Raw genomic sequence first — 15,958 nt, forward strand, 5'->3', positions numbered from 1 at the left:
ACTCCTCTTATAACACTCCAGTACTATTATATCCTCCAGAGACATTACATCATATGTGACTGATATCAGCCGCTCCTCTTATAACACTCTAGCACTATTATATCATCCAGAGACATTACATCATATGTGTGACTGATATCAGCCGCTCCTCTTATATCACTCCAGTACTATTATATCCTCCAGAGACATTACATCATATGTGACTGATATCAGCCGCTCCTCTTATAACACTCCAGCACTATTATATCCTCCAGAGACATTACATCATATGTGTGACTGATATCAGCCGCTCCTCTTATAACACTCCAGCACTATTATATCCTCCAGAGACATTACATCATATATGTGACTGATATCAGCCGCTCCTCTTATATCACTCCAGTACTATTATATCCTCCAGAGACATTACATCATATGTGTGACTGATATCAGCCGCTCCTCTTATATCACTCCAGTACTATTATATCCTCCAGAGACATTACATCATATGTGACTGATATCAGCCGCTCCTCTTATAACACTCCAGCACTATTATATCCTCCAGAGACATTACATCATATGTGTGACTGATATCAGCCGCTCCTCTTATAACACTCCAGCACTATTATATCCTCCAGAGACATTACATCATATGTGACTGATATCAGCCGCTCCTCTTATATCACTCCAGCACTATTATATCCTCCAGAGACATTACATCATATGTGATTGATATCAGCCACTCCTCTTATAACACTCCAGTACTATTATATCCTCCAGAGACATTACATCATATGTGTGACTGATATCAGCCGCTCCTCTTATATCACTCCAGCACTATTATATCCTCCAGAGACATTACATCATATGTGTGACTGATATCAGCCGCTCCTCTTATATCACTCCAGCACTATTATATCCTCCAGAGACATTACATCATATGTGACTGATATCAGCCGCTCCTCTTATATCACTCCAGCACTATTATATCCTCCAGAGACATTACATCATATGTGACTGATATCAGCCGCTCCTCTTATATCACTCCAGTACTATTATATCCTCCAGAGACATTACATCATATATGTGACTGATATCAGCCGCTCCTCTTATATCACTCCAGTACTATTATATCCTCCAGAGACATTACATCATATGTGTGACTGATATCAGCCGCTCCTCTTATATCACTCCAGTACTATTATATCCTCCAGAGACATTACATCATATGTGACTGATATCAGCCGCTCCTCTTATATCACTCCAGTACTATTATATCCTCCAGAGACATTACATCATATATGTGACTGATATCAGCCGCTCCTCTTATATCACTCCAGTACGATTATATCCTCCAGAGACATTACATCATATATGTGACTGATATCAGCCGCTCCTCTTATAACACTCCAGTACTATTATATCCTCCAGAGACATTACATCATATATGTGACTGATATCAGCCGCTCCTCTTATATCACTCCAGTACTATTATATCCTCCAGAGACATTACATCATATGTGACTGATATCAGCCGCTCCTCTTATAACACTCCAGTACTATTATATCCTCCAGAGACATTACATCATATGTGTGACTGATATCAGCCGCTCCTCTTATATCACTCCAGCACTATTATATCCTCCAGAGACATTACATCATATGTGACTGATATCAGCCGCTCCTCTTATATCACTCCAGTACTATTATATCCTCCAGAGACATTACATCATTTGTGTGACTGATATCAGCCACTCCTCTTATAACACTCCAGCACTATTATATCCTCCAGAGACATTACATCATATATGTGACTGATATCAGCCACTCCTCTTATATCACTCCAGTACTATTATATCCTCCAGAGACATTACATCATATGTGACTGATATCAGCCGCTCCTCTTATATCACTCCAGTACTATTATATCCTCCAGAGACAATACATCATATGTGTGACTGATATCAGCCGCCCCTCTTATATCACTCCAGCACTATTATATCCTCCAGAGACAATACATCATATGTGTGACTGATATCAGCCGCTCCTCTTATATCACTCCAGTACTATTATATCCTCCAGAGACATTACATCATATGTGACTGATATCAGCCGCTCCTCTTATATCACTCCAGTACTATTATATCCTCCAGAGACAATACATCATATGTGTGACTGATATCAGCCGCTCCTCTTATATCACTCCAGTACTATTATATCCTCCAGAGACATTACATCATATGTGACTGATATCAGCAGCTCCTCTTATAACACTCCAGCACTATTATATCCTCCAGACATTACATCATATGTGTGACTGATATCAGCCCCTCCTCTTATAACACTCCAGCACTATTATATCCTCCAGAGACATTACATCATATGTGTGACTGATATCAGCCCCTCCTCTTATATCACTCCAGTACTATTATATCCTCCAGAGACATTACATCATATGTGTGACTGATATCAGCCGCTCCTCTTATATCACTCCAGTACTATTATATCCTCCAGAGACATTACATCATATGTGACTGATATCAGCCGCTCCTCTTATATCACTCCAGTACTATTATATCCTCCAGAGACATTACATCATATGTGTGACTGATATCAGCCGCTCCTCTTATAACACTCCAGCACTATTATATCCTCCAGACATTACATCATATGTGTGACTGATATCAGCCGCTCCTCTTATATCACTCCAGCACTATTATATCCTCCGGAGACATTACATCATATATGTGACTGATATCAGCCGCTCCTCTTATATCACTCCAGTACTATTATATCCTCCAGAGACATTACATCATATGTGACTGATATCAGCTGTTTCTCTTATATCACTCCAGCACTATTATATCCTCCAGAGACATTACATCATATATGTGACTGATATCAGCCGCTCCTCTTATAACACTCCAGCACTATTATATCCTCCAGAGACATTACATCATATGTGTGACTGATATCAGCCGCTCCTCTTATATCACTCCAGTACTATTATATCCTCCAGAGACATTACATCATATGTGTGACTGATATCAGCCACTCCTCTTATATCACTCCAGCACTATTATATCCTCCAGAGACATTACATCATATGTGTGACTGATATCAGCCGCTCCTCTTATCACTCCAGTACTATTATATCCTCCAGAGACATTACATCATATGTGTGACTGATATCAGCCGCCCCTCTTATATCACTCCAGCACTATTATATCCTCCAGAGACAATACATCATATGTGTGACTGATATCAGCCGCTCCTCTTATATCACTCCAGTACTATTATATCCTCCAGAGACATTACATCATATGTGTGACTGATATCAGCCGCTCCTCTTATATCACTCCAGCACTATTATATCCTCCAGAGACAATACATCATATGTGACTGATATCAGCAGCTCCTCTTATATCACTCCAGTACTATTATATCCTCCAGAGACATTACATCATGTGTGTGACTGATATCAGCCGCTCCTCTTATAACACTCCAGTACTATTATATCCTCCAGACATTACATCATATGTGTGACTGATATCAGCCGCTCCTCATATATCACTACAGTACTATTATATCCTCCAGAGACATTACATCATATGTGACTGATATCAGCTGCTCCTCTTATATCACTCCAGCACTATTATATCCTCCAGACATTACATCATATGTGACTGATATCAGCCGCTCCTCTTATAACACTCCAGTACTATTATATCCTCCAGAGACATTACATCATATATGTGACTGATATCAGCCTCTCCTCTTATAACACTCCAGCACTATTATATCCTCCAGAGACATTACATCATATGTGACTGATATCAGCCGCTCCTCTTATAACACTCCAGTACTATTATATCCTCCAGAGACATTACATCATATGTGTGACTGATATCAGCCGCTCCTCTTATATCACTCCAGTACTATTATATCCTCCAGACATTACATCATATGTGACTGATATTAGCCGCTCCTCTTATAACACTCCAGTACTATTATATCCTCCAGAGACATTACATCATATGTGACTGATATCAGCCGCTCCTCTTATATCACTCCAGTACTATTATATCCTCCAGAGACATTACATCATATGTGTGACTGATATCAGCCGCTCCTCTTATATCACTCCAGTACTATTATATCCTCCAGAGACATTACATCATATATGTGACTGATATCAGCCGCTCCTCTTATAACACTCCAGTACTATTATATCCTCCAGAGACATTACATCATATGTGACTGATATCAGCCGCTCCTCTTATATCGCTCCAGCACTATTATATCCTCCAGAGACATTACATTATATGTGTGACTGATATCAGCCGCTCCTCTTATAACACTCCAGTACTATTATATCCTCCAGAGACATTACATCATATGTGTGACTGATATCAGCCGCTCCTCTTATAACACTCCAGTACTATTATATCCTCCAGAGACATTGCATCATATGTGTGACTGATATCAGCCGCTCCTCTTATATCACTCCAGTACTATTATATCCTCCAGAGACATTACATCATATGTGACTGATATCAGCCGCTCCTCTTATAACACTCCAGTACTATTATATCCTCCAGAGACATTACATCATATGTGACTGATATCAGCCGCTCCTCTTATATCACTCCAGTACTATTATATCCTCCAGAGACATTACATCATATGTGACTGATATCAGCAGCTCCTCTTATATCACTCCAGCACTATTATATCCTCCAGAGACATTACATCATATGTGTGACTGATATCAGCCGCTCCTCTTATATCACTCCAGTACTATTATATCCTCCAGACATTACATCATATGTGACTGATATTAGCCGCTCCTCTTATATCACTCCAGTACTATTATATCCTCCAGAGACATTACATCATATGTGTGACTGATATCAGCCGCTCCTCTTATATCACTCCAGTACTATTATATCCTCCAGAGACATTACATCATATGTGACTGATATCAGCCGCTCCTCTTATAACACTCCAGTACTATTATATCCTCCAGAGACATTACATCATATGTGACTGATATCAGCCGCTCCTCTTATATCACTCCAGTACTATTATATCCTCCAGAGACATTACATCATATGTGACTGATATCAGCAGCTCCTCTTATATCACTCCAGCACTATTATATCCTCCAGAGACATTACATCATATGTGTGACTGATATCAGCCGCTCCTCTTATATCACTCCAGTACTATTATATCCTCCAGAGACATTACATCATATGTGACTGATATCAGCCGCTCCTCTTATATCACTCCAGTACTATTATATCCTCCAGAGACATTACATCATATGTGACTGATATCAGCCGCTCCTCTTATATCACTCCAGTACTATTATATCCTCCAGAGATATTACATCATATGTGTGACTGATATCAGCCGCTCCTCTTATAACACTCCAGCACTATTATATCCTCCAGATACGTTACATCATGTGTGACTGATATCAGCCGCTCCTCTTATATCACTCCAGCACTATTATATCCTCCAGAGACATTACATCATATGTGACTGATATCAGCCGCTCATCTTATAACACTCCAGTACTATTATATCCCCCAGAGACATTACATCATATGTGACTGATATCAGCCGCTCCTCTTATATCACTCCAGTACTATTATATCCTCCAGAGACATTACATCATATGTGACTGATATCACCCACTCCTCTTATATCACTCCAGCACTATTATATCCTCCAGAGACATTACATCATATGTGGGACTGATATCAGCCGCTCCTCTTATATCACTCCAGTACTATTATATCCTCCAGAGACATTACATCATATGTGTGACTGATATCAGCCGCTCCTCTTATATCACTCCAGTACTATTATATCCTCCAGAGACATTACATCATATGTGTGACTGATATCAGCCACTCCTCTTATATCACTCCAGCACTATTATATCCTCCAGAGACATTACATCATATGTGACTGATATCAGCCGCTCCTCTTATATCACTCCAGTACTATTATATCCTCCAGAGACATTACATCATATGTGTGACTGATATCAGCCGCTCCTCTTATATCACTCCAGTACTATTATATCCTCCAGAGACATTACATCATATATGTGACTGATATCAGCCGCTCCTCTTATATCACTCCAGTACTATTATATCCTCCAGACATTACATCATGTGTGTGACTGATATCAGCCGCTCCTCTTATATCACTCCAGTACTATTATATCCTCCAGAGACATTACATCATATGTGACTGATATCAGCCACTCCTCTTATATCACTCCAGCACTATTATATCCTCCAGAGACATTACATCATATGTGACTGATATCAGCCGCTCCTCTTATATCACTCCAGTACTATTATATCCTCCAGACATTACATCATATGTGACTGATATCAGCCGCTCCTCTTATATCACTCCAGTACTATTATATCCTCCAGAGACATTACATCATATGTGTGACTGATATCAGCCACTCCTCTTATAACCCTCCAGTACTATTATATCCTCCAGAGACATTACATCATATGTGACTGATATCAGCCGCTCCTCTTATATCACTCCAGTACTATTATATCCTCCAGAGACATTACATCATATGTGACTGATATCAGCCGCTCATCTTATAACACTCCAGTACTATTATATCCTCCAGAGACATTACATCATATGTGTGACTGATATCAGCCGCTCCTCTTATAACGCTCCAGCACTATTATATCCTCCAGAGACATTACATCATATGTGTGACTGATATCAGCCGCTCCTCTTATATCACTCCAGTACTATTATATCCTCCAGAGACATTACATCATATGTGACTGATATCAGCCGCTCCTCTTATATCACTCCAGCACTATTATATCCTCCAGAGACATTACATCATATGTGTGACTGATATCAGCCGCTCCTCTTATATCACTCCAGTACTATTACATCCTCCAGAGACATTACATCATATGTGACTGATATCAGCCGCTCCTCTTATATCACTCCAGTACTATTATATCCTCCAGACATTACATCATATGTGACTGATATCAGCCGCTCCTCTTATATCTCTCCAGTACTATTATATCCTCCAGACATTACATCATATATGTGACTGATATCAGCCGCTCCTCTTATATCACTCCAGTACTATTATATCCTCCAGAGACATTACATCATATGTGTGACTGATATCAGCCGCTCCTCTTATAACACTCCAGCACTATTATATCCTCCAGAGACATTACATCATATGTGTGACTGATATCAGCCGCTCCTCTTATATAACTCCAATACTATTATAAGCTGTGGATTTTAGGGTTAATGACTATGTGGGTGACTATATTATGATCTTGGAGGTGCAGCCTGTAATCCCCCGCAGGTTACATGACCAGTGACAGATGGAATGTATTTTGGGGAATATTTAGCAACAAATCAGATTCCAGCTCTCATGTGTCAGAGGCTGTTTTGAAAATGAAAGGTGCAATCTGATTGGTTGCTATGGAGAATATTTCCATTTTTCCCTGATGTTGCAATGCATGATGGGATGACTCTATGATACGGCTGCAGTGATGATCGCCGGTTCCTGATCGTCTCTCTTTTTCCCCCGCAGACTATTCCTCCCGATCAAGAGCTGTTGGTGTGGTACGGGAATTCTCAGAGCAGCTTCCTGGGTATCCCCGGAGTGCCCGGCATGGAGGAGGAGCAGAAGAAGATCAAAAATGGTGAGTGGCCGGTTCACCGCAGAACGGGCACGGGGACAGACTCGGAATAATTGTCTGGGTGCAAATACTTTGTGACCTGGTGGAGTTTTCAAGTTCAAGAATCGTCAGGAAATTTTTTGTTTCAGCGATTTATTTAGATTTAACCTCCCACCTAAAATAAAAGTGATGTCATGATCCCCCAGGAGCGTCCCTGCAGTATCCTGTACTGTCCAGCAGGGGGCCATAACCCAGAGGAGGAGTCAAGATTTGGGGATGTAGTAATTTTTCATAATTTATTTCAACTTTTAACATATTTTCCCCTTTGTTCCCCCTCAGATGAGTTTGGCGGCGTGGACCCCTCTATCCCAGTGCTGTCCGGCCGCATGCGCTGCGTGATCTGCCACCGAGGCTTTAACTCTCGCAGCAACCTGCGCTCCCACATGAGGATCCACACTCTGGACAAACCCTTCGTGTGCCGGTTCTGCAACCGTCGCTTCAGCCAGTCTTCCACCCTGCGGAACCACGTCCGACTGCACACCGGAGAGCGCCCGTATAAATGCCAGGTCTGCCAGAGCGCCTACTCACAGCTGGCCGGACTCCGTGCCCACCAGAAGAGCGCGAGGCACCGCCCACCAAACGGCTCCTTACAGGTTCACTCCCCCACCCTGCCGGTACCTCACCCGGCCTCCCTGGCACACCACATCCCCACCATGGTGCTGTGAAGAGACGCTGATACCGTCTGGAGACTTTCTAATTAGCATAAGTTAAGGCCTTGGACTGTGGCGGCTTTGGGATGGGGGGTGGGGGGGATTTAAAAATTCTAAGCAAAAAATTCGTATTTTTTTTGGCAGCCGTTTTCTTTCAAAAATGTCTAAATTCTACGCGACGACCCAGAACATTTTACAATTCCGCTGCCACGTTACAAGGCGTGTATATACCAGTGTATAAATATCTAAATCTCTATATAAATCTCTATACAAAGACACAAAGTAACGGATTCATCCCTCTAACGAGTCACTTTATATCCTGTAAATATTCCATGGAAACTCTTTGATATTATTTGCTGATATTCTATGTATAATACTTGTAAGTAATTTGTACCTCTCTGTATCTATCACATATTCCGAATAAAAAAAGGAAATTTATTTTGTGAACGTTCATTACTGTGAAAATATATCTTTTTTTTTTTATTTAGACCTTTATTATATTTTATATTTATTTATTTATTTATTTATACACTTAAAAAAATTCTTCGCTTTCCGATTAATCAATAGATATTCATTTTTAATTTCTTTTAAATATATAAATATCTCCGGGATTGTTTTTATAGATTTTTTTTACATTTTTAAAAAAAAAAATTTAAATATATATCGGGGCGCAGTCAAAGGCGGTAGATTTGGTTGCAGAAATTTCCGCTGGCGGCAGAAACAACGCCCTACAGATGAATGCCACTCATTTGCCACGTGTAACTCCACCCTTTATGTTAAGCAGATTATTTAATAGATATTTTTATGTTTTTTATTTTAAAATTTTTTTTTTATTTATTTGCAATCTAAAGAAAGGACATTCGAAATTCGAAAAAGAAATTAAAATCTTGGTATTTATTTAATTTTTTTATTAAAAAAATAATTTAAAAAAAGAGCTGCCTCCATGGTCTATAAAAATCTTCATCTCACACAAGAATTTTTTTTGTAGAAAATGAATCTCTCAATAAAAATAAAGAAAAACCCGGACACTTTTACTATAATCCTTATCAGTTTTTTTAGTCTGTGATGAATATAAAAATTTTTGGGATGAGGTTTTAACATTCTCCTGTAATAAAAAAATTATAATTTTTTTTTTTACAAAAAAAAAAAGTTATACTTTTATATAAAGACATAGATTTTATTTTATGCATAATCAAAAAATGGCAATTGTCGTTTAGAAAAAAATTGTATTAAAAAAAATCTTTCAAAAATCAAAACCTTATACAATAAAATAAAAAAATACTCAATAAATATGAAACAAAACGAGCTAAATAATATTATATATTATTATTATTATATTTTATTATTATTATTATTATTATATTACATTATTATTATTATTATTATATTACATTATTATTATTATTTACTATTATTATTATATTTTATTATTATTATTTATTATTATATTTTATTATTATTATTATTATATATTATTATTATTATATTTTATTATTATTATTTATCATTATATTTTATTATTATTATTATTATATTTTATTATTATTATTATTATTATTATTATTATATTTTATTATTATTATTATTATATTTTATTATTATTATTATTATTATATTTTATTATTAATATTATTATTATATTTTATTATTATTATTATTATATTTTATTATTATTATATTTTATTATATTCCTATTAAGTATAATTGACAGTAAAATGTTTTTTTGTTTTCTAAATATAGAAAATATGAAAAAAGAAACACAATAAAATAAATATTATGCTAATTGTCCTCCGTGCCGGGGTCTGTGATGGAATTTAAAACAATGCAAGTAAAATATATGATTAAATATTGAAAAAGTAAAAAAAAAAAAGGAAAAAATATAAAATATATATTGGTTAAAAAATAAATACAAATCAGAAATTATATATAAAAAAAAGATACAAAACCAAATTATTTTTTCTTTAAAAAAAAATATAGAATTGATATATTAGAAAAAATATTTAAAAAAGATTAAAAACAATCGGAATGTGTGAGTAAATTTATATAAAAAAACTTCAAAATGATATTTTTTAAAGGAATAATATAAAAACGATATCTGATATAGTAATAAGCCCCGCTCAGCGCGGGATACAAGCATTTGGGGACGTTGGTGACATTTCGGCCGGACGGTTGTGATGATTGTAAAAAAAAAAAAATGAAAAAATGTAAATAAGTGTAAATGATCATTTCGATGTGTATTTTGGGGGATTTCAATGGCTGAAACGCGCTTTATTTCACGCTGAGGGAACTGATACTTCTGCCGCGTTCATCTTCCTTTTGTGATTTTCCTGTAAATCCCACAACAAAAAGACCAGTGCGTTCTGCGACGTGCCTGAGAGTCACGTTTGGGTGGCGTTGCCTCCGCGCCGCATCCTAATGCACTTGACAATTACAGGTATTCGGATACAATGGAATGTTTTCTGCGGTAACCTTGTTCCTTGATGACCCGCTTTATGTCGCCTACAATGCAGGATTTATGGCGGAGGCTGCGGCACAATGCGCACAATTTCTCTATTAGCTGCACTGCCGGGTTATGATTGCCCCATTGTTACAGCAAAATGGAGGTTTTAAACTGCTTACTTGACCCGGCGTCCGGGGTGTTCATTACCGGCTGCTCAATTCATGGAAATATCTTTATGTCCTATATGGGATCTTAATATCCAGGAAGAATGGACTTTATGTTCTGCCCAGTTTCAGTAAAAGTTTAATGATGATCATTAATATCCTATCTATCTATCTATCTATCTATCTATCTATCTATCTATCTATCTATCTATCTATCTATCTATCTATCTATCTATCTATCTATCTATCTATCTATCTATCTATCTATCTATCTATCTATCTCATATCTATCTATCTATCTATCTATCTATCTATCTATCTATCTATCTATCTATCTATCTATCTATCTATCTATCTATCTATCTATCTATCTATCTATCTATCTATCTATCTCATATCTATCTATCTCATATCTATCTATCTCATATCTATCTATCTATCTATCTATCTATCTATCTATCTATCTATCTATCTATCTATCTATCTATCTATCTATCTATCTATCTATCTATCTATCTATCTATCTATCTATCTATCTATCTATCTCATATCTATCTATCTCATATCTATCTATCTCATATCTATCTATCTCATATCTATCTATCTATCTATCTATCTATCTATCTATCTATCTATCTATCTATCTATCTATCTATCTATCTATCTATCTATCTATCTATCTATCTATCTATCTAATCTATCACCACATATACAGTATTAATTACATCCATACACTGCCCTGGTCATTATCACTCTTTAGGATTCATCCTATTGCTGGCATTGTACTCAGTGCTCTACCATTAGCGCCGGCGAAGAATTACACGTTATTGGAAAAACGACAAATGCACACAAAAGAAGCATCATCTTATCCACAAAAGCCGGAACATTTTAGAACTTCTTATTAAAGGGACAGTGAGCGTTGATGAAGTGTCAGGCGATGAGTGGGGGAGGGGACTTGTCATATTTTACGGAGAGCTGTCAGTGTGACGTTGACCTCTGAGCGTCATGAGGTGACACGTTGCGAGTTGTCGGTGTGAATGAGATGAGGCGCGGGCACATCCCATAGCGCAGTCCTCGCTGTAAGCACCTATTACCGGCAATGAATAGGCGCCCATGTCAGGCATTAGAATGGGCTTGTTGGCTGACAGCGCTTCTCGTATACTTGTGTCTCGCACAGCGGGGAGTCACGTTGAAATGTTTCAAAATACAACAACACGATGAAAAGGCAGCGGAGAAAAATAAAATCCAGCGCTGAAAGCCTCGCTCGTCAAGGGAGCGCCGCTCCGCCACATTCAGGGAAGTTATATTATGAAATTATAATGCTTCCCGGGTGTCGCAGCGGCGGCGGAACATGAGGAGAGTTCATGTTTTTTGGCTCATTCTGTAAATGGCGCTTTTATTCTGAATGTGAAAGAAACGTGGAGAGATAACAGGAGATAGAAACATCTAGAGATGAGACCAGACGTCAGGGATTTATGGGAGAAGGAGCACGAGGGACTAATTACACAAAGATCGAAAGGTATGAGATAGATATGAGAACGATAGATAGATAGATAGATAGATAGATAGATAGATAGATAGATAGATAGATAGATATGAGATAGATAGATAGATAGATAGATAGATGATAGATAGATAGATAGATAGATAGATAGATAGATAGATAGATATGAGATAGATAGATAGATAGATAGATAGATAGATAGATAGATATGAGAACGATAGATAGATAGATAGATAGATAGATAGATAGATAGATAGATAGATAGATAGATAGATAGATAGATAGATAGATAGATAGATAGATAGATATGAGATAGATAGATAGATAGATAGATAGGAGATAGATAGATAGATAGATAGATAGATAGATAGATAGATAGATAGATAGATAGATAGATAGATAGATAGATAGATATGAGATAGATAGATAGATAGATAGATAGATATGAGATAGATAGATAGATAGATAGATAGATAGATAGATAGATAGATATGAGATAGATATGAGAACGATAGATAGATAGATAGATAGATAGATAGATAGATAGATAGATAGATAGATAGATAGATAGATAGATATGAGATAGATATGAGAACGATAGATAGATAGATAGATAGATAGAGAGATAGATAGATAGATAGATAGATAGATAGATAGATAGATAGATAGATAGATAGATAGATAGATAGATATGAGATAGATAGATAGATAGATAGATAGATAGATAGATAGATAGATAGATAGATAGATATGAGATAGATAGATAGATATGAGATAGATAGATATGAGATAGATAGATAGATAGATAGATAGATAGATGATAGATAGATAGATAGATAGATAGATAGATAGATAGATAGATAGATAGATAGATAGATAGATAGATAGATAGATATGAGATAGATAGATAGATATGAGATAGATAGATAGATAGATAGATAGATAGAGATAGATAGATTGATAGATAGATAGATAGATAGATAGATAGATAGATAGATAGACTGGTCAAGGTGGGATTCCAGCCCAACAGAAATCTTCCACCTAGAATTCTGCAAACACCTTCTCCAAGTCCATCGGAGCACCTCAAATAGTGCCTGTCGGGCAGAACTGGGCAGATTCCCACTACACCTCACAATCCAGAAGAGGGCGCTATCATTCTGGGCCCATCTACACAGCAGCAGGCAAAGTTCCTATCACCATAAAGCCCTGTTACACCAAGGGGTCCCAGGTAAACCAGGCCCCCCAGAACATCTCACCCTGACCCGGCCTGAAGAAAATGTCACCCAGCGCGGCCTCACAAAAGCCGAAATCAAGAAGACAATAAACAAAGGCCAAGAGGAATATATCAGTGACTGGAGGAACGACATAAAGACATCCCAGAAACTGACAATATACCGGAGTCTACAGCGGGAATATAAACTGGCGCCATATCTGGAGAAACTGCCAAACCCCAGAGACAGACAGATCCTGAGCCGCTACAGACTGAGCGCCCACAACCTGCTCATCGAATCCGGGCGCCACAGACAGACCTACAAGCCCAGGGAGAGCCGACTGTGCCAACAGTGCGACCAGGAGGCCGTGGAGGATGAGACCCACTTCCTGCTACACTGCTCCAAATACTCAGCAGTGAGGGACACTCACTTCAGGAGACTCTCTGATCTCTTACCGGACTTCAGCTCCATGGAAGAGCAAGAGAAACTCTACATCCTGCTGGGTGAAGAGGAAACCACAGTGGGCACAGCGGCACAATATGTCACTGCATGCCATGGACTGAGAGAGACATGATATGCCATGGACTTGTATAACCCCGACCCTAGATGTGTCCCTATCCCCAAGCCCTCAGTCCCTATCCCTCATTCCCTTACTTCTTACTTGCTTTGGCAATGCTAATATGTATTTGGTCCTGCCAATAAAGCTTCTTTGAATTGAATTGAATTGAATTGAATTGATAGATATGAGATAGATAGATAGATAGATAGATATGAGATAGATAGATAGATAGATATGAGATAGATAGATAGATAGATATGAGATAGATAGATAGATAGATAGATATGAGATAGATAGATAGATAGATATGAGATAGATAGATAGATAGATATGAGATAGATAGATAGATAGATATGAGATAGATAGATATGAGATAGATAGATAGATATTAGATAGATAGATAGATAGATAGATAGATAGATAGATATGAGATAGATAGATAGATAGATAGATAGATAGATAGATATGATAGATAGATAGATCGATCGATCGATAGATAGATAGATAGATAGATAGATAGATAGATAGATAGATAGATAGATATGAGATAGATAGATACATAGATAGATAGATAGATATGAGATAGATAGATAGATAGATAGATAGATAGATAGATATGATAGATAGATAGATCGATCGATAGATAGATAGATAGATAGATAGATATGAGATAGATAGATAGATACATAGATAGATAGATAGATATGAGATAGATAGATAGATAGATAGATAGATAGATAGATAGATAGATAGATAGATATGAGATAGATAGATAGATAGATAGATAGATATGAGATAGATAGATAGATAGATAGATAGATAGATAGATAGATAGATAGATAGATAGATAGATAGATAGATAGATAGATAGATATGAGATAGATAGATAGATAGATATGAGATAGATAGATAGATAGATAGATAGATAGATAGATATGAGATAGATAGATAGATAGATAGATAGATAGATAGATAGATAGATAGATATGAGATAGATAGATAAATAGATAGATAGATAAATATGAGATAGATATGAGATAGATAGATAGAGGTGCAGTGTATGGTACTATTATAATCAGGGACACAGTGTATGGTGCTATTATAGTTAGTGGTGCAGTGTAGGTTACTATTATAATCAGGGACACAGTGTATGGCGCTATTATAGTTAGTGGTGCAGTGTATGGCACTACTATATTTAGAGGTGTTGAGAATTTTATCTTCGTTTATAGATGCAGAAATCTTTTAAAAGTGAGAAACTGAAGACATCTGAGCGGAAAACTGCAGAAATTTGTCGTGGCCGGGAGAAATCCATCATAGAGGTCTGGACCGGAGGAAGAAGAAAAGAGAAAAAGAACTAGAATCTGAGACGTCACCAGTGAGTCACTTAATGTAAATTTTTATTCTGCCTCTAATCAGCACTGTAGTCACTGTATGATCTGCAGCGAGAAAACATCTCCCAGCATATCCTCACCATTGTTCGGGCCATGCTGGGAGCTGTAGTTTTACGCCGTACAAACCTATACGGCAGGGGTTGCACTAAATTGAGCTGTATTTGTTCTGGTGTTGTATATATGTACTGAGCTTGGTTCTGGGCTGTATTTATGTACTGAGCTTGGTTCTTGTACTGTCTATATTTACTGAGCTTTGTTCTGGTGCTGTATATATGTACTGAGCTTTGT

The 15,958-nt window shown here is 37.2% G+C and overlaps 1 protein-coding gene across 2 annotated transcripts in view; it reads left to right on the forward strand.

Moving 5' to 3' along the window:
• Positions 1-8,816, forward strand: part of LOC142700538 (PR domain zinc finger protein 12) — a 29,408-nt gene extending 20,592 nt beyond the window's left edge. For both annotated transcript variants that reach the window (XM_075848114.1, XM_075848113.1), the window contains exons 4-5: positions 7,604-7,715; positions 8,031-8,816. In XM_075848114.1, the coding sequence (XP_075704229.1) occupies positions 7,604-7,715; positions 8,031-8,416 (498 nt within the window). In that variant the 3' untranslated portion in view covers positions 8,417-8,816. The remainder of the gene's footprint in view (positions 1-7,603; positions 7,716-8,030) is intronic.
• Positions 8,817-15,958: the final 7,142 nt, after the last annotated feature.

The sequence above is a fragment of the Rhinoderma darwinii genome, unplaced genomic scaffold (genome assembly GCF_050947455.1).
Source record: "Rhinoderma darwinii isolate aRhiDar2 unplaced genomic scaffold, aRhiDar2.hap1 Scaffold_1890, whole genome shotgun sequence".
Taxonomy (NCBI): domain Eukaryota; kingdom Metazoa; phylum Chordata; class Amphibia; order Anura; family Rhinodermatidae; genus Rhinoderma; species Rhinoderma darwinii.